A 19,571-nucleotide genomic window follows, 5' to 3' on the forward strand; every position below is an offset into this window, starting at 1 on the left:
AACAAGAGCCTGACGTCGTCACCATCCCAGTTTGGGGAAAGAGACCCTCTCATTTTGCCACCCCTTCGAGCTTCCCCATCACCTTGTGAGTGTTGCGTGCTTTGAGATACGACATCCCACACTGGCCTTGAACTAATAATCTCCGATCGTCTCTGTCTTTTAAGTGCTGGCGTTATCATCCCCTGGTGGGATATATATCTGGCCTTGTGGATAACCCAAATGCAGCGCGCTCTTCACGAGTTTCTAAGCTGAATGCAGAAGGCAGTACCTGGTGCAAGCATCGACCCCTAAGCGACCTCAGGCAAACTCATTCCCGGGATTTGAGTGTGGTTTCATAGGTTAAAAAAACAAAAAACAAAAAACAAAAACCTTAGCCCTTTGCTGGGCGTGGTGGCGCACTCCTTTCGTGTCTGCACTTGGGAGGCGGAAGCAGGCGGATCTCAGGAATTCCACGCCCGCCTGCTCTACAGAGCGAGCTTCAGGACTGCCAGGGCAGACAGTGAACCCTTGTCTCAAGGGGAAAAAAAAACTGCCCAGAACAATGCCTGGGGCTTTAAGAGCTAAACAAACATTAGCTTAACCTCGTCGCGTTCGCGGCGGCCACGGGGCCCAGTTGCCCTTTTAAGAGACTTTGACATGTGCCTACGTAAGCGGAAGTACCCCTGAGGGCTCCGGAAGTGACTTCAGAGCCCCTTCAGAAACATGGCTCCGGAGCGTTGTCCCGGAAGCGGTCACGGGTCTCTGCGTGACGCTCACTGAGTTAGAGCCGTCCCGCGGGGTTTCTATGGTGCCGCCCGCCACCCCCAGGCTCTCCTTTTCCTCTCCCGCCCGAGCGCCCGGAGCTGCGAGGCCGCCGACCGGCCCCACCGGCGACTCCGCCAGCCGCCAGGGGCAGGGGCGCCGGCGAGGCGACGCTCTGGGCGGCTCCGCCTGCGTCTCGATGGTGCCCGGCGGCCCGGCGCCGCCTTCCGACTCCGCGGGCTGGACGCGGCCCCTTTAACCGGCCGAGGGCGGAGCCGAGGAGTTCCCGCGAGAGCGGCCGGGGGGCGGGGGGCGGCGCCGAGGCCCGGGGCCCGTGGCCGATGGAGCCCGCGATGGAGCCGGAGACTCTGGAGGCACGAATCAGTGAGTGTCCGGGAGGGGCGCGAGCCGGACCGGAACCGGAACCGGGGGCGCGAGGCTGGCCCCTCTCTCTCTCTCTTTCTCTCTCAACCCCGGCGGGGCGGGGCGGGGTCCGCGCGCCCCCTCCTCACGCCCCGCCCCCCGACCCGGAGGGGCGGCGCCCCGGTCCGCCGCTCCGCTCGGACCCTGGCCGGCGGGCGCCGCCCACCCACCCGGTGACCCGGTGGCGGAGAGTTACCCCGAACCCCCGAAGGCCCTGCCTGTTGCACCAAAGCGCAGACCCTCGAGTCTTCCCCTTGAGGGATTCCCTCCACTTCCTCAGGGCCTGAGTCTTTCAAACCCTGTGCCCGCAGTTCTTAGATCTGCTCGGTCCCCCAGCCCAGGAAGCGGGGGACCCCTGGCCCATCTGATCCAGCTCTGTCCGCGCCTGGAGAAACTCCCAGTGCTTGAAAGGGTCCCGTCTAAGACTCCATAAGGAAACCCAAGTTCTCTGTCATTCTACCTCAGCCCAGCCTCGCTCTGCGTCCCCGATTGCTTTCCTAGCCCCTGCTGAGCCTCCTTCCCAGGCCTCTGCCCTTGTTTCCTGTCTCCTGCGAGAAACAGCTTCCTCCACCCCTCTGTTCTCCCTGTCCCACATTGCTTGCTGAAGATCCTTGGCCTTGCCAACCCCATTCCTGAACCCTGCCCCTGGGAGCTGCAGGTTGGCTCTTCTGGTCCATATAGTGACAGGTCTGTCCCAAGGCCTTTCTGGGATGTGACCCCCGGAAGCCTCTGGGTCTATACTCAAGCTTGGCCTCAGATATAGCAAGGATCTGTGCAGGGTGGTGTGGGACGACATGGTCAGCACCTTTGAAACCAGCCTCGAACGAAGTTGAACTGGGAGGTTGATTTCCACAGCTCACCGATCTGGGGGGTTGGGGGGGCAGGGGTACGACGTAGGAGAGTCAGCCTGGCAGTGGGGTTGGGTGGTGGTTGGAAGGAGACAGTCAGTGACCATGGACTGCATGAGATGCAGTATTGCACGGGTCTCAGGAGGTCAGAGGTAAAAGATAGCTTCTAGAGAGGACCATAGATATTTTCCCCATCTGAAGAGTCACACCCAGTTGTGAAATACTTCTCTCCCTCCTCTGCCACTTGCCAGGGGAGATGAACCCCCCTCCCACCGTGGAGGTTGGGAGAGTGGGAGGGGGCATGTCTCCTCCAGTGCTAAGATCTCCCGATTGGTCAGTGCTGGGGAGAAACTGATCCTGGCCAGTCAAGAGTTTCCTTTTCCCTGGCTCCTGACACGGATTGCCTGGCTCCACCCTTGCTGGGGCTCACGTGCCTTTGACACTTCGAGGACTTCCTGTTCTAGCCCTTTTTCTCAGCTGTCATTGAGAGGCCAGTACCCCGAACATTCTCTCTGGCTCCAGATTGCAGCCTCTCTTCCCAGTGTTCAGTCCCTTAGCCATTGTGGGGGACTGGGAGGTTGGAAATGTGCAGCCTAACCCAAGGAAGAAGAAGAGATGTTGCTGATAATGATGGTGATGGGCCTCACTGGTGACATCTGTTCCTCTCAAGGACTGGAGGGTCCCCCACAAGGTTCCTGGGATAGATTGGTACCAGAAAGAATGCTTCTTCAGCCTCTGGCCACCCGTCTTGCCTCTGAGCCCCCGGGAGAGAGCAGCCTGCCCCAGCTCCTTCCATCCTTTCCCCGCTCTGCCCGGCTTCATAGCGCTTACGTGATCGCTAATCTGAGTGCTCAGAGATGCTTTATTTGGGCCAGTGAGTTTCAGGAAAGATGAGTGTTTGTCCACCGCTGTATTTTTTTTTTTTAAAGTAAATATGGATTAAGTGAGTGTCTGCCGGGCACTGAGGGTGTCTAGGCCCCCAGACATAGCATAGGTCCCCAACTGGGGAGGTGCCACATCCTGGGCCCCGACCTCTTCCTGTCTACAGATCTCCCATAGCCCCACCTCTTGGGCTGTGGTCCTCTGCACCCGCAGCATGGGCAGAAGTGTCCAGGAACCGTGAGAACAGTTCCACCTCACGGTGCACAGCCCGCGCGCTGTCCAGCTCTCCAAGGGAAACGGGTTCAGAAGCTCTTACTGCATGGCTCTTCACCCGGCCCGTGTCCAGGGCTCCAGAAGGGGCTGTCTCGTATTATTTGCCCCTCTTTGCTGTTGCCCATCCCAGCTTCTCCAGCCCCATCCTCCCTGCCACCGATCCCTCATGCATCCATGAGAGCATATTTTTGCAGGAGTCACACAGCCTTGTGTAATAGTCCACTTGGGCCCACCGTAAAGAATAGCCAGGAACATAGCCCCTGCCATGGTGGGCAGAAGTGAAGAAGGCACTGATAAAGCACCCTTGGAAGAGGTGTTCCTGAGCCACTCCCCAGGGACAAGGTCTGGCAGAACTAGACGTGAGGCCCCCAGTGCAGTCTTTCCCAGGGCCATGTCCTTACCTGAGCAGAGTGGCCCTCAGCCTGGGCGGCTGCCCCGGCCCCAGGCAGATCCAAGCCTCCTGCGCTGGGTTCCTGTGCTTTCTTGGCCACTTACCTTTTCCTAAGAGCCTAGCTTCTCTTGGCCCACTGCCCAGGCCTACAGGTCCTCCAGGGCCAGACCCTGGCCTTTTCCTTACCCCTCAGTCTCCTGAGTACGGATACCAGGAGGATTGTGGTGCTGCTCTTGAGAACAGCGTGAGAGATGGTAAAGTCAGCATAGTGGGGTACAGCCATGGGAGGCGGTCGTCGCTGGGTGTAGTCTCTGAGGAGGGACCCTTGGGGGAAGGTGAGGTAAGCAGTGGCCACATGTTCTTCTGCCCATTGATTCCACTCGAAGGTCAGGGCTCAGGTGTGGGGGCTGTCCAACAGGAAGTGGAGGGAATCGTGTCCCATGTGCTCGGCTCCTCTTAGCCGTGCCAGTTGCAGGCCTGCACTAGGGGAGGCAGGACTCCCACTCTCCCATACTGACCCCCTCTGCTCCTGCAGACAGAGCCACAAACCCTCTGAACAAGGAGCTGAACTGGGCCAGCATCAACGGCTTCTGCGAGCAGCTCAACGAAGACTTGGAGGGGTAGGTGGCTCCCTCTGGCTGACACACTGTGCCCCTGCCATGCAGGCTGGAGACCCAGTTCCCATTCTAAGTGCAGTGACAGTTGACAAAGACAGTGGTGCTTCCTGCTGGGGGCTTTGGGGGTGCCACCCTCTTGAGGGGAGCCCTTCCTGGATCCATTTTATAAATGAAGGAACTGAGGCTCAGCTGTTTGCTGTTGAACCTTACCAGGACACTGGCAGTCCTATGCCTGGTCAAATCTAACCCTGCCATGTGGCAGACGATGTGCTGGGGGCCTTTCAGAGGGCAGTCTGTACTTTCCCCAGCAGGCCCTTCCTGTAAGAAAACCAGACTGACCTGGAATGCTTGTCCAAAATGCTTCCACAAGTGACTTCCCAGGGCTTGGTCCCCAGCTTCTTGGTGCTCTGGGTTATAGAAACCTCGTCACAGTGAGCTCTGCCCCCACCCTCCTCTCTGGGGCAGGTCCTTCACTCTGGCAGCCCTTGATGTGGGGTTCCTAGGCTTTGGGGCAAAGGAATTCCACCTCTGGCTGATTAGTCTTGGGCAAGTCATTGATGGATCTGAGCCTCAGTCCTCAACTGTAATGTGGCTCTGGCCAAGGTGCATATGGGGGGGGGGGGGGCATGAGGGTTTTCCTGCCACAGAGGAAAGGAAGGAGCCTGGGTGCTCGTGAGCCACCTCGCATGGCCTTAGCACTCAAGCTGTGACCGCCCGATCTTACCATGCCCTGTGCAGACCAGGGACACAGCTGCTTTTGCTTCTGATGGTAATGAGTTTACACAGGGCCTCACTCACCCATGCTAGACAAGTGGCTCTACCAATAAGCAACTTCTGCAGACCCATGTCATCTTCTTGAAGCCAAAAGGGGAGGCCCTTGCCTATATTGGCCGTCTGGCACTGCTGTTACCACCCCAGGTCCTGTTTGATCTGGGGACACATGGGCTTTGGCATGTGCTTCGCAGGGCCAGTAGAGGGTTGATGTGCTACAGGCTAATGGAGTGACTGTCCCTCTGAGTGAATCAGGTACCATGTCAGTTATGACTCTGTTCCTCCTACCCAGGCCTCCACTTGCCACCCGCTTGCTGGCCCACAAGATCCAGTCCCCACAGGAATGGGAAGCCATCCAGGCCTTGACGGTAAGAAAAGATCCCAGGGTTTCATGAGCCCAAGGGAATTGTGACCAGATGATCCTGGATATAGGTCTGGGCCAACCCTCAAGGTACCTAACAGTAGCAGTTAGTTAGCCTTTTGTCACCTCTGAGGGTGGTGGCAGGGATTCTTTACCTCAGATGCACAATGGACACCTCCGCAGGACACGTTAAACACACTGAATCAGCATGCATGTTGTAGAGTCTGTGTTTGTAAAGCTCCCAGGTTGTCTGCAGGGGTCATCCAGAGCACATAGGATCTGCAGACCCTGGGCAGTGCTGTCCTTTGCAGTGAGAGAGGCTCAGGATTGAGGTTATAGCTACACCAGGATCGAAAGAGGTGGGACACTGTCTCTGACCCCCCGCATAGCCCATACACCAGCTTCTTAGAATAAGATTGTCTGAGGCTAAGTGGAAATTGCTCTAAGTAGCTGTGCATGTTTCAACATGTTGGTTTTTGTTTGGGGTTTCTTCCTTAAGTATGCAGGGATCTTGTGATTTCACAGGTTTAGGGAAAGCCAAAGTAGTGTCAAACTGCCAAGCAGTAATGGTGCACACCTTTAATGCCAGCATTCGGCAGGCAGAAGCAAGTGGATCTCTGTGACTTTGAGGCCAGCCTGGTCTACAGAGTGAGTTCCAGGACAGCCAGGGCTACACAGAGAAACCCTGTCTCTAAAAAAGAATAGTAAAGGGCCATGTGCAAGTGGTACTCGGGCCAAGCCATGGAGGCCCTGTGGTAGAGCAGCCTGAGCAGTACTGGTCACTAGACGACCCCTGACCCAGCGCCCTGGGCAGGTGACCTGGGAGCCTCTGCATCTTATACCCTCGAGGGTCCCTTCCCTCCCTCTGGGCCCTGGCAAGGATGGGGGCTACCTCAGTGCTTCTCCCCACAGGTTCTGGAGACGTGCATGAAGAGCTGCGGCAAGAGGTTCCATGATGAGGTGGGCAAGTTCCGCTTCCTGAATGAGCTCATCAAGGTTGTGTCTCCCAAGGTGCGTCCCGGCCCAGGCTCTGATGCAGGCTGCAGGAGCAAGGTCCCTAGGGGCCTCTCAGTCAGGAACCTTCCCCAGGAGCTGACTGAGTCAGGACAGCCTGGGCCTCTGAGCATGCAGAGAGAGCTGATCTCAGGGCACAAACATACTGTCACTGGGCGTGCCCAGCCCGGGCTGCTTAGGTGACTGACATTTCTCCCTGTCGGAATCACCTAGATGTGGTTTCCTTGAGCCTCAGCATCCAAAGCCAGAAACCTTAGTCAGTCATGTTAGCAAATGGGCCACACCCTGCCTACTGGACCTTGGTCACAGTTTGGGTACATATCAGATGCCCAGGCCCCCCCACCCCCCGTGACCTTCCTCTGAATAGAACTCTGAGTGGGCCATGCAGCCCCGTGTCTCCCAGGAGAGAACTGTGCAGTGAGAGCCCCATCTCTTGGCCTAGTTTGCTGCTGGAGCTGATGTGTGGGGCCTTGTGTCTGCACAGGAGCTCTTCCTCCTCCACGTGGAGCCCAGGCTCCCTGCTGGGCTCTCAAGGTTCAGCTCTGTATGCTCTGAGCAGGTGCCCACAATGAGGAAACTGAGTCACAGAGCCCTGACACAGCCAGTGGGTGGTCAGGCTGAGACCGGAGCTCGGTTTACACCAGGCCCCTTGCAGGGCATGTGAGGACTGCAGGTTTAGGGCTCAAGTGAGGGGGCCCGAGCAGTGTCAGAGACATCCCCTTCTGTGTCTCTCTGAAGTACCTGGGCTCCCGGACGTCAGAGAAGGTGAGGAGTAAGATCTTGGAGCTGCTGTACAGCTGGACGGTCGGCCTGCCTGAGGAGGTGAAGATTGCGGAAGCCTACCAGATGCTGAAGAAGCAGGGTGAGCGAGCCCCAGTGTGGGGGACCAGGGACAGGCCCCGCCTGCAGCCTCACTGGCTCTGTGTTGCTGAGACAGTAAAGGCAGACCTTGCTGGCAGGCAGAAGGCCCAAGCTGCAGGCGGGCTTGAGTAGAAAAAAGATGGTAATGGATCAAGTTTATCAGAGAGTAGCCTCAAAACATGGGCACTCAGGAGCGAGGGGTGTAGCTTAACTGGTAGAGTGCTTGCCTAGTGTGCACGGAGCTCTGCCTTCAGTCCTCAGCACGGAGTACTCGGGCATTGCGGTGCACACCTGTAATGCTAGCACTTAGGTACTGGGGCAGGACGATCTGAAGTAGAGGGGCCACCCTGAGCTACATAGTGAATACAGAAGGATTACACGATACCCTTTCTCAAAAAATATGTATGGAGTTTGGAGAGAGAGCTCAGCAGTTAAGAGCACTTGCTGCTCTTCCAAAGACCCCAAGTTTGGTTTCCTACACTCACGTGAGGTGGCTCACAACCACCCACAACTCCAGCTCTAGGGGAGTGGCTGTGTCTTACCTCCACAGGCCCTGCACTCTGATGCACAAGCCCCATGGAGACACAGACCCGTAATTAAAAATAAGTCATAAAAAAAGCAAAAGGAACTGCTGTTTAAATGTTATATATATTGGGCTCAAACCATCTCTGTTGGAGTTCACTCACTGGGCAGGTCAGAAGTAGTCATCAGTCCCGACTAGGGAGGGATGAAGGTGTGAGCTCCCTTTAACCTTGGCACCCTTTTCCCAGATCCCTCTCCTGTGACCCCTGGAGCTGACACTGACAGCCTTCCAACCCTGTCTTCCCCAGGGATTGTGAAGTCTGACCCTAAGCTTCCAGAGGATGCCATCTTTCCCCTCCCCCCTCCACGGCCCAAGAATGTGATCTTTGAAGATGAGGAGAAGTCCAAGGTAAGGCTGGGTAGCTGCTTTCCAGCAGAGATTTCCAGTCTCTGGAGCAGAGGCTCATGCTGAATGTGACCTCTGTGGAGGTGGTGTCCTGTGTGGGCGCCTGCTGAATACACTGCCCCATGCTGGCATCTGCCTTCAGGAAGCACAGTTCAGAACCCAGGGCTTGGCTGAGCAGCCGGGTAGCTTTATCTTTCAGTAATAGTGGATTAGTTACAGATGCATTTGCTTGGAGAGGAACTGTTGAAATATGTCCCTAACCAGCTCCCAAGGCTACCGCTGTGGTTTCTGGTGTGTCTTCCTAGAGGCTGGGGTGGAGGGTGTCTGCTGAGGACACCCTTCTGCTGTGCTCTGTGGGGAGTGTGTGCAGTGCCTCGGTTATGCGCACCGGCACCCATCAGCTCTGACCATTTCACAGAGAGGTCCCACAAACCGTAACTGAGGATCTGGGTTGTAGGTTCTGAGCTGGTGCTGCCCACAGCCACTTACTTGTCTCTGCAGATGCTGGCCCGCCTGCTGAAGAGCTCACACCCTGAGGACCTCCGGGCTGCCAATAAGCTCATCAAAGAGATGGTGCAGGAGGTGATGGCTGGCCTGGTGTACAGGGGTAGGAGGGACGGGGTGTGGAGCTAGGCCACCATGCAAGAGCTATGAGTGTGTGTGTGTACATATGATGTCCTACAGTGGCCCAGCAGGACAGCTGCCACAGTAAAGAACTGGCAGGTGCTCAGCGGCTGATACTGAGAGGGAAGAGCTGCCCAGTAGCCTGAGAGGCCCTGCTGTCTATGCATGAGTTTCTGAGGGGCTGCTGTTTGTTAGTCATGAGGCCCAAGAACCAGTGGCATGGACCTGGAATCTTGTAACTCCAGAGGCTGAGGCAGGAGGATCCTGAGGTTGAGGCTAGTCTGGCCCACCTAGCAGACCCTATCAAAAAAAAAAAAAAAAAAAGGAAAGAAAAAAGAAGTGTGGGAGCCAGCAAGATGGCTCTACCAGTATAGATATCGGCTGCTAACCTGAGCTGGATCCCAGAGAACCCACATGGTGGGAGGGAAGAGTCAGTTCCCACACACGCCCTTACTTCCAAGTGCACATCATGGCACATGTACACACACACACACACAAATGTAAACACTTTTAACAAGTACTTTGGGAACATATTGGGGCTTGAGACCAAAACTTAGTGTAGAATGCTTGCCATCATACATGAGGTCCTGGTGTCCATCCTCTGCATACGCCCCCCCCAAACAAACTGAACCTTAAAATACTTTTAAATATATATGTAAGTATGTGTATGTTTAAACATGCATACACAGAGAGCAAAACACAGATGTTAATATGTTTGTTTGTTTGTTTGTTTATTCAGTTTTTTCGAGACAGGGTTTCTCTGTGTAGCCCTAGCTGTCCTGGAACTCACTCTGTAGACCAGGCTGTCCTAAAACTCAGAAATCCACCTGCCTCTGCCTCCCAAGTGCTGGGATTAACCACTGCCTGGCTCTGTTAATATGTTTAATGTGTAAACTAACATATGTTAGAAGTGTACACTGAAACTTAATAAGGCCAAGGCTGGCTCACCTTTAATCCCAGCACTTGGGAGTCTGAGGCAGGAGGAATTCCTGTGAGTTTAGGCTGACCTGGTCTATAGTGAGTTCCAAGACAGGGCTCTGTAGAGAGAGACTGTCTCAAGACAAACTTTTCAGAAGGTGTTGAGGATGGGCAAGGTGGCTCACACCTCTAATCCCAACACTGGGGAGGGAGGCTAAGACAGGGGGATAGCCTTGACTTGAACTCCAGGCCAGCCTGAGCTACAGAATGAAACTTTGTCAGGAACCAAACCAAGATCTCAGCACTCAAAAGCACAGGCAGAAGAAGCCGGGGTAACAGCTCTCCAGGCTAAGGATTGAGGCCGCATGGCAGGCGCCTCTGAGGCAGGAGACTGCCCACCTCTAACCCTGTGTAGCTGGTTCATTAGGTGATGGGTTTTTCCTTGAAAGTGATCCAGAAATGTGAACGTTTACATGAAACCTCCCAGCTCACTAATGACAGCAGCAAAGAAACTTTCCACGTTTTAAAAGTGTGTGCCCCACAGAGACCGCTAGCTCATTCTTCCTGGGAGGCAAGGTCTCGTCGTGCAGGTTGGTGGGGCTAAGCCTGGGTCTCAGCTTCACTGTCGGGGCCTTCTCTGCATCCCATGCAGCAGGAGAGGGCGTGTCATGGCCTGCACTGCTTATTTCATGGAGGTGTTAAAGGGCTAAGCGGTGTGAGACTGCCCAGAACAAGCCCACCTCCTACAGCACAAGGACACTGGGAAACAGAAGGGGCTGATAGGGCGGGGTTGCCTCCTGCAGCTGCCTTTAAAGGCCCGGACCCACACACTGGCCAAGCACCTGCAGACAAGGAGGGACTCCATACATGTTTCTGGGTTGTGAGTGCTGGCCGAGGATGGGAAAGTATCTTCAGGAGTCAGAAACTAGGAGGGCAGAAATGATGTAGGCCATGGTCACGAGTCTAGAACCTGGTGATGTGACTGAGGGCCACCTCTAGAGACTTGAGCCTGTGCAGTGGCCTAGCCTGAGGACGGTGGCAGGAGGGTAGGGAGTGCACAATAGTAGGACACTGCTTCTCGGAGAGAGTACTTGTCCTGCGTGGCATGCTGTCGGCAGGACTTGGCCACAGAGCTGAACTCCAATCCATCCAGCCTTCTTCCCAGACTTGGGTGTTATCACCTCCAGAGGCCTGAGACGGCCTCTGGCCACCTGCTGTCCTCCAGGACCAGAAGCGGATGGAGAAGATCTCAAAGCGGGTGAATGCCATCGAGGAGGTTAACAACAATGTGAAGCTGCTGACGGAGATGGTGATGAACCACAGCCAGGGTGCTGCATCCAGCAGCAGCGAGGACCTCATGAAGGTACACCTGCTCCAGCCCACCCCAGCCCACTCCCGGCCCACCCCAGCCCACCTCACCCCAGCCCACTCCCGGCCCACCCCAGCCCACTCATAACCCTTGTCTACTCATCCTGTTCCACCCAGGAGCTGTACCAGCGCTGTGAGCGCATGCGGCCCACACTCTTTCGACTGGCCAGTGACACAGAAGACAATGATGAGGCCTTAGGTGAGCCCCAGGCAACTGCCAAGATGAGGCCCAGCCCTGTCCTACCTCCTCCCACTTCCAGGCCCCGCTAGACACCCACAGTTGGAAGGAACTACCATGAGGGGCCCCCCTTTCTCCAGCACTCATCTGAAAAGGCCGCAGAGAGCAGACTGCTCTTGGAGATCCTCTGAACAGGTCCTGGGCAGGCATCTCCCAAACAGAATGACGAGCTCAGGTCCCAGCACAAGTGTATCAGATCACCCCTTCCCAGTCACTCAGGACTCTGGCTCTACTCCCTGCCTGGCTCTTCCTGGACAATCTGGGTATATTTCCACCTTCAAGCCGCTACAGCAGCCTGGCTGGCGGGACCCACATTTGCAGTGGGATGCCTGACCCCTTTCCATAACTTTGGGGTGGGTGTGGAGGGCTCCTATCCCCTATCCAGAGGCCCCGCCACTCCTTCAAAGCCACCTTTCCTCTCCGTCCTGTTCCAGCTGAGATCCTGCAGGCTAATGACAATCTCACCCAGGTGATCAACCTGTACAAGCAGCTGGTCCGGGGTGAGGAGGTCAACGGTGACACAGCGGCCAGCTCCATTCCCGGTAAGGAGAGCAGGAGTGCTCTGGGGGGCCGGTGTGGGCGGCATGACCTTCAGTGTGACCATGAAGGCCCGAGGAGGGAGCTGAGGCATTCTGGGTTAGCCCTGAAGCTGTGGGGAAGGAAGCCCAAGTTTGTCATGAAATAGAAAGAAAACACTTCCTCTCATGAGTCTGGATCCAGATGTGTGGGGCTGGGTCATCCCCTAGGCCTGACTACACTTCCAGAAAAAAGGACAGAGCTTTAGATACAAACTTGACTCTACTCAGGGGACTATAGCAGGGTGGGGTGGGCAGGAGGGGCATCACAGAAAAGGCTAGCAGTGAGGGAGCCTTGGCAGGCCGGGAGGAGCCGAGCCTTTGGGTATGAGAACAGCAGCCATCTCTTAAAGCTGCGTCCCAGAATAACACCTTAGGTCCTTAGTTGGTTTCGCCCTGCGTTGACACTAAGGTCACATTCCTGACCCTAAGCAAAGAGATTGATTGTAAACAAAGAAAGGGCTTGGTGGGCCCGAGTGGCTACAAGGGGCCAGAAGGCTGTAATGAGATGGGGGGAGGGGTGCTGTGCTCACCTTGCTGCTCTGAGTGCTCCCAGGACCTGCCCGACTCTCTTCCTCTCAGGGAGCACGTCGGCCCTGCTGGACCTCTCAGGCCTGGACCTCCCTCCCCCGGGCACCACACACCCAGCCACGCCCACTCGCCCTGGCAACCAGAGCAATCCCGAGCAGCTCAGTGCCTCAGTGTCCCTGCTCGATGACGAGCTCATGTCTCTGGGTAAGGAAGAGGACAGTGTGGGGCAGCCTGCTGGCACCAGCATTCTGCTGGCATACAGCAATGGCCCTGTGCTCCTTTGGGAAGCCAGTGGAGGCCGTGGGCAAGCTGCATGGCCTCCCTATACTGGTGAAGCCCTGGCAAGGGGAGACTGAGAACAAGATCTGCCTGGCAGAGGGTAGGGCTGGCCAGTTCTGCCTGCCTGGGGGAGCCGGGGGGGATTCCTGGAGTAGAGCTACCCTGGTGAAGGATCAGTGGGGTCTCCCTCCAGATAGGAAGAACAGGATTTACTTAGCAAGTTCCACTTCTAGTGAGCCCAGTACCCTCGGAACATTGAAAGTGAACACGTGAACTCTGTTTTCTTTGGCCTTTTTTCTTTTTAAAGATATTTTCTTTATTTGGATTTCAAATGATATCCCCTCTCCTAGTTTCTCCTCTGAAAACTGCCCTTCCCTCCCCCCTCCCCCAGCTCACCAACCCACCCATACCTGCTTCCTAGCCCTGGCTTCCCCTACACCGGGGCACAGAACCTTCATAGGACCAAGGGCCTCTCCTCCCATTGATGACTGACTAGGCCATCCTCTGCTACGTATGCAGCTGGAGCCATGAGTCCTTCCATGTGTACTCTTTGGTTGGTAGTTTAGTCCCTGGGAGCTCTGGGGGTACTGGTTAGTTCATATTGTTGTTCCTCCTATGGGGCTGCAAACTCCTTCAGCTCCTTGGGTCCTTTTTCTAGCTTCTCCATTGGGGGACCCTGTGCTCAGTCTAATGGTTGTCTGAGTCTTTGGCCTTTTTTGTTTGTCTGGGGATTTTGGCGACATGGTTTCTGTGTGGCCCTGGCTGTCTGGGAGCTCACCCTGTAGACCAAGCTAGCCTTGAACTCAGAGATCCACCTGCCTCTGCCTCCCAAGTGCTGAGATTAAAGGTGTGCATCACCCTGTGCCATAGGGGAAAGCTGGCAGTTGCTGAGTAACAGGGTCACTTGTCTTTTCTAAGACAAATACAGGGCAAGCTTGGCTGAGGTGTTCAGCATAGACAGGGACCGTGCTAGGCCGTCCCCAGGGCCCGCAGCACCAATTAGTTGGCCTTACTGACCTCTGTCAGTGCCTTCAGAGCCTGCCTGTTCCACCTCCCCGTTGTCCACTTGGGGACACGGAGGCTCACCCAGGATAACACCCTGCCCACAGATACTCACCTGACACACGAGGTCAGACTCCCTCCTCACTACTTTGGCTCCTGCTCTTAGCTGCCGAGGGACCGAGATGAAAGTTCCAACCCTGCCAAGCTGGCTTCTGTGGGGCCTTGCTGGAAGGAAAGGAAGCTAGTGTGGGCTGCAAGGTGGCCGCCAGGGTGATGCTTTCGATTTCTGCGCTGCTGCTGGTCCCCTCTGAAACTGTGCATTTCACTCCTGAGCCTCGAAGGGAGGATTCCAGGGAGGCCCAAGCAGCACACACTGGTGGCCGTTCGTGCCCCATCTGCCCACCAGTCCAGTCACCTGTCCTGCTTTCTCTACAGGCCTAAGTGACCCGACACCACCGTCAGGCACCAGCTCAGATAGTGTGGGGTGGGACAACTTCCAGGTAAGAGGGCTAAAGCTGGCTCTGCCTATGTCAGCCCGACCCCAGGGAAGGGAGGCTGGAGCCAGTAGCCTAAAAGGTGACAGGCAGGTGGGTCCTGGGACACGGCAGTACCATCCCAGCAAAGAGCTCAACAGTCTCTTCTAACCTCCAACAAGGGTGCCTGGGCCTTAGCTTAGGGGCCCTGATAGGACCACAGTCCCGCCTTCAAGGATAAGCTCTTCTTCCCTTAAAAAGGTGACTTATGGTCCCCACAGTGTGGAGATCCACTTAGGCCCAGTGTTTTGCCTCATGAACAGGTAGTCTATTATCTTCTCTGCTGTACCTCTCTCAGATGTCACCAGGGAAGGGAGGGCCTCAGGACTCAGGTGGTGACCCTAACACTTTGGAGAGTCTCATACCCGTCTCCTTTGCCCACAGTCATCAGATGGCAGTGAACCCTCAGTCCCTCCTCCAGTCCAGGCCCCCAGCGTGGACAGCCGACCCCCAGCCCAAGCCCCCCCACCAACAAGCAGCGGCCTGGACGACCTGGACCTCTTGGGGAAAACCCTTCTGCAGCAGGCTCTGCCCCCAGAAGCCCAGCAAGTGCGGTGGTGAGGGCTGCCACTGTCCCCACAAGCCAGCAGCTTCTGGGCCCAGCAGGGGATCGCCCATCACTTGTTACTCCTGGGAGTCCAGCGTGTTTGATCGCCCACTGTGACAAGGGTGTGCCCAGGGATGGCCCCACACTACAAGTGTTGATGAGAATGGGCCACTGTGTCTACTGACGTGCATGCCCCTTGAGTTCCCAACACCCTAGGAAAAGATAGAAGGGGGTTCAGCATGAGAAGATGCCGAGGCGAAGGAGTGGGGGGAGGCTCCCACTGCAGATGAGGCTGCTCAAAGCTACCCACAGGTACTGAGCTGGGCAGCCCACTGGAAAATCACGTGCTAATACACTGTCCCCATTAAGGGAGAAGCAGCAGCCAGCCCCCCGGCTCACCCTCCGTGACCTGCAGAGTAAGAGCAGCTGCAGCTCGCCCAGTGCAGGAGCCACCAGCCTCCACGCCACGTCCCCAGAGCCCCCTGGGCCTCCACCTCAGGCCACACCCACTGAGCTCTCCCTAAGCAGCATTACTGTACCCCTGGAGTCTATCAAACCCAGTGAGTGGGGAGGGGTGGGGTGGGAGGGCCGGGCCAGGCCAGCTCTTGTCCCCAGAGCCTGGTGACTCTGATGTTACCCTGCACAAGGGCCTCCCCATCCTAGAGTGATGAAAGGCTGCTTTCGAATCCCTGGGTTGCACAGGAGAGGGCTTCTAAGAATTGAACCCTGACCCCTCGTTCCCAGGGAGGGCAGGGGCCAGAACTAGAAGGCTCCTTATGATTATAAAACAGAGCCTCAAAGAAAGATCCAGGAGGAAGCCCCGGGTCTTACTCAGGAGCAGTAGGTAGCGCTGGCTGACTGACTTAGAAACCAACCAAGAAGCCCAAAGCCTTCCCAGTCCTCCTCAGCACTGACTCTGACCCCAAAGAATGCATGACCCAGACTGAGCAGAGCCCTCAGCAGAGCCTGGGAAGGGCCTGGCTCCACCCACTGACTGTCTTCCTACCCTTCCTCCCACAGGCAGCATCTTGCCCGTGACCGTTTATGACCAGCATGGCTTCCGTGTCCTCTTCCATTTTGCTCGGGACCCACTGCCAGGGCGCTCTGATGTGCTGGTGGTGGTGGTCTCTATGCTGAGCACGGCTCCCCAGCCCATCCGAAACATTGTGTTCCAGTCAGCTGTCCCCAAGGTGAAGGGCAGACCAGGCTCTTTACAAGTCTGTGACTTGGTGGGCAGCCTGGTACCTGGGCGTGGTATCTCCTTCACTGGGGAGCTGGGGAAGGGGTGGGGAGCCAGAGAGATCCCTGAGACTCTGGGAAGGGAGCTGCTTCCTCGGTGGTGGCTGCCTGACCAGCAGTCACCTCCTGCCCTCAGGTCATGAAGGTGAGGCTGCAGCCACCTTCCGGCACAGAGCTGCCAGCATTCAACCCCATCGTCCACCCCTCAGCCATCACCCAGGTCCTGCTCCTTGCTAACCCCCAGAAGGTGAGGGCCCAGCTATGTCAGGGCGGTGCCCCAGGGTGGCGCTACCCTCCCTTTCCTGCTCTGACAGCTGTGCTTGTGCCCTTTGTGTCCAGGAGAAGGTTCGCCTCCGCTACAAGCTCATCTTCACTATGGGCGACCAGACCTACAATGAGATGGGAGATGTGGATCAGTTCCCCCCACCAGAGACCTGGGGGAGCCTCTAGGACAGAGGGGCTGGAGAGAGGAGGGGCGGCAGGACCTGAACTGTTCCTCCTGGTGCTTCTCTCCCTCCTGTGGCCCCCAGTGACTCTTCCCCCTCCCTCCCCCCTGCTGAGCTAAACCCAGCAGGAGGCTGTGCCTGGGTCTGCCATAGCTGCTGGGACCTCCATCACCAGTGAGAGCCTGGAGCAGGGAGGGGCTGTGTGCCCTGGAAGGACTCTGGGGTGAGGGAAGGAGCGGGGCTGCAAGGCGCAGCCCTGAATCCCAGCCTGAGGTGGGGTCATCCTCGCCTGTCTTTTATGCCTTATGGAAAGGCCCAGCCATAACTTGGGAGGCCATGCTGGAACTGGGAGCAGCCCCGGCCTCCTCTGTGGGAACCCAGTGACTGGGGGTGACGCCCACGCCCTAGCATTGTGCACTTGGTGTGGTCTGGCTTGTCGCTCTTCTTTTGGAATGGCCCTGTGGTCACAGAGCTGAAGGCGCTCTCGCTCAGCCCCCGGTGGCTCCAGAGGCCTCGCTTTGCTCTCAGGCTCCCATGGGCCATGGAAACTTGAAAGCAAAGCCAGAGGACATGCCCCCGGAGGGCCATGGAACTCCCCAAGTTCCATGCTCCATTATCAGCTTCTGCTGGGGCCTCCCGTGAGCACCTCACATCTGCCCACCCTCCTGAGGTCATGTAGGGTCAGGATGGGTGGCAGTGGGAGTATTTATGAAAATAAAGTGACTTTTTTCCTGGACTAGATGCTCTTGTCACCCTTGTGGGGTAAGGGATGTAGGGAAGATTTGGGAGGTGGGGAGCTAGGGACTGCCCTATAGATCCATTCCCATCTCCCACCCATCCCAGCCCCTCAGCCCTGGGCCAGAAGAGGCCCTACTGGGGGCCTGTGGCTGCTACTGAGTCACTCAGGAAACACTGGTCTGTGGTGGCCCAGAGCTGTTGTCGCTGAGGATGAAGGGGCCACTAGGAGGTCTGGCTGCTGCAGAAGCCAAGGGGAAGCTCCCGGCTGCTCGCTTCCTCCTGCACTATGAAGCCGGTCTTGTGCTTCTCCCTGCGGTACAGGGCTCGCTCTGCCTACTCCTCCTCACCCGGCATGGTAAAAGGCTGGACCCAAGCAGGGTGCAGAAGCCACCCAGCGAGGACAACCTGCCAGAGGGGTGCAGTGAGGAGCTGGCTTAGAGTCCCACACTGCAGGAAGACGGCCCCTGCAGTTCGAGGCACAGGCTGCCCACTCTCCTGTGAGCCGCTGAGTTGCTACAGGCTCCGGGAAGTCCCACATCTGAGGAATCACTTTCACTTTGTCTCATCTGGCAGTTCCTAAGCCAAGGTTGGCTACTAAAATCCCTTCCTTAGATCCTGTGGACACCTGGAGATGACACAGCTCTCCCATTCCCACGGGACTGATACCCTGTCAGGCCTACACTGGACATTTCGGGTGAAGGAATCTCAGCGTGGACTGTAAAGCAAAAAGATGGGAGGCAACGGCCCCACTGAGCTTCCTTCCAACCAAACCCTGCGCATGCTCCCCCCTGACAGCTGATGATCTGTCCTAGCACCCACCCTTTCTCAAAACGGCCTCTACTTCCCACCTGGGACCTCGGAAATGTGTCTCCAGTAGAGTCTTGTTAGATGGCCACTGGATGGAGGAGGTTTGCCATGGGGTTGTGGGACTGTGAATTGGAAGAGTCCCATGAGCTGGGTGTGCTGGTTCCAAAGTCACTAGCTTGCTCTCCCTTTCTAGGATCCTCCTTTGAAAAGGCCACAGGGTTGGGACCCAGGGAGCCACCCCTCCTCTGGCTTTGTCCTCATCCATTTCTATGCACATCTTCTGAGCCAGGTATGGCCTGTCTCAGAACCTGGTAGGAACCTGGGAGACTGGAGCCCCAGTATGGCACTCCGGGGAGCTGGGGGACAAGGGGTGTCCCTGGAGTCTGCATCTGCCTTAGCACGGATACCCGAGGAAATTCTGTCTCTGTCTTAAAAGATGAACTCCATGACCACACCAGCGCAGTGGGACTTCCCAGGCCTCAAAGCCACACTTCCACTTGTGGGGACACTGACCAGAGCCAGCAGTTCATTCTGCAGTAACCACAGGGCAGGCTGCTCATCTGTGATGAAGCCAAGGGTGACAGAGGCCTCTGCTGCCCTGGCATACCTTCTGTGGCCTCTACTACCCCATAGGGCAGCCGAGGTGAGCCACCCACCCTGGCATGCTGCCTGCAGTCTCCCCCTCTTGTCCTCAGAACTGTCCTGAGAACAGGAGACTGGACCAACTGTCTAGAGGAAGCAGCCATCAAGATGGTAGACTGTTCTAGGCACCTGGCCGGCCTAGCTCCTGGCTGGGATCAAGAGCATACATTTCCCCCAGGGCTAGCAGCAAAAGGAAGGAGTCCAGCCTCAGCCCCACCCCAGGGTTCCTGGAAAGGCCTTTTGAACTGTGGAAGTGGGGGTGGGCAAGGGAGTTTACCAAAGCCCAAGGAAAACACACCTTGCCGGCTGCTGTGGGCAGAAACCACTTGGAGGCTTTCGAGTATTGCCACAGTCAAGCCATGTGCCAGCGTCTCAACTGGTAGGATGAGGCCAACAGCCTCCACCCCAAGCCTGCCTATGGCTGCCCTGACCACATCCGCTCAAGTCTCATTAGCAGATGCCACCCAGACTGTCATAGGGATTGCAGGCCAGTCTGCGTGGAGACCGGTCAGTCCCTCAGCAGCCATTGTCAAGGCAGGAGCAAAGGCCAGCCTTGAAACCATGCACACAGCAGAAAGGCAGCAGTCACGGCTCCTAGGAGTTAGGTCTGCTTTGACCTGGCCCCTACCACACAGTCAGCTGGCTGTGCACATCTGGTCCAAGAGCCTGGGTCTGCACATCTGCCAAATGGAGGCGAAGATACCCACCTTAGGGAAGGATGACCCACGGGACACACCAGTAAATTCTACTGTCCTAAGGCAGCCACACATATTACAAGGGCAACTAAGGCAGGGCTAGTCAAGGTTCTTCTCTCCCTGACTTTTGGTGTTTGAATAAGAACAGCAGACAAGGGGCTGGTGAGATGGCTCAGCAGGTAAGGGCACTGACTGCTCTTCCAAAGGTCCTGAGTTCAAATCCCAGCAACCACATGGTGGCTCACAACCACCCATAATGAGATCTGACGCCCTCTTCTG

The 19,571-nt window shown here is 56.6% G+C and overlaps 1 protein-coding gene across 1 annotated transcript; it reads left to right on the plus strand.

Annotated features, from left to right (window-relative positions):
• Window positions 1-697: 697 nt before the first annotated feature.
• On the plus strand, window positions 698-17,146 carry Gga1 (golgi associated, gamma adaptin ear containing, ARF binding protein 1). The gene is made up of 17 exons (XM_021216173.1): window positions 698-1,125; window positions 4,094-4,178; window positions 5,239-5,314; window positions 6,220-6,318; window positions 7,060-7,183; window positions 8,013-8,113; window positions 8,612-8,692; window positions 10,878-11,015; window positions 11,138-11,219; window positions 11,693-11,800; window positions 12,416-12,568; window positions 14,081-14,145; window positions 14,563-14,735; window positions 15,095-15,285; window positions 15,746-15,915; window positions 16,101-16,211; window positions 16,304-17,146. Exons 1-17 carry the CDS (start codon window positions 1,083-1,085, stop codon window positions 16,412-16,414), a joined length of 1,911 nt encoding a protein of 636 aa, XP_021071832.1. The 5' UTR covers window positions 698-1,082; the 3' UTR covers window positions 16,415-17,146.
• The last annotated feature ends 2,425 nt before the right edge of the window (window positions 17,147-19,571 follow it).

The sequence above is a fragment of the Mus pahari genome, chromosome 17, assembly GCF_900095145.1.
Source record: "Mus pahari chromosome 17, PAHARI_EIJ_v1.1, whole genome shotgun sequence".
Taxonomy (NCBI): Eukaryota; Metazoa; Chordata; class Mammalia; order Rodentia; family Muridae; genus Mus; species Mus pahari.

Coding starts and splice junctions, on each gene's coding strand:
- Gga1 (XM_021216173.1), top strand. CDS start 1,083: ATGGAGCCCGCGATGGAGCCGGAGACTCTGGAGGCACGAATCA. Junction 7,184..8,012: donor CCAGATGCTGAAGAAGCAGG/GTGAGCGAGCCC, acceptor TGTCTTCCCCAG/GGATTGTGAAGTCTGACCCT. Junction 15,286..15,745: donor CCTGGAGTCTATCAAACCCA/GTGAGTGGGGAG, acceptor TTCCTCCCACAG/GCAGCATCTTGCCCGTGACC.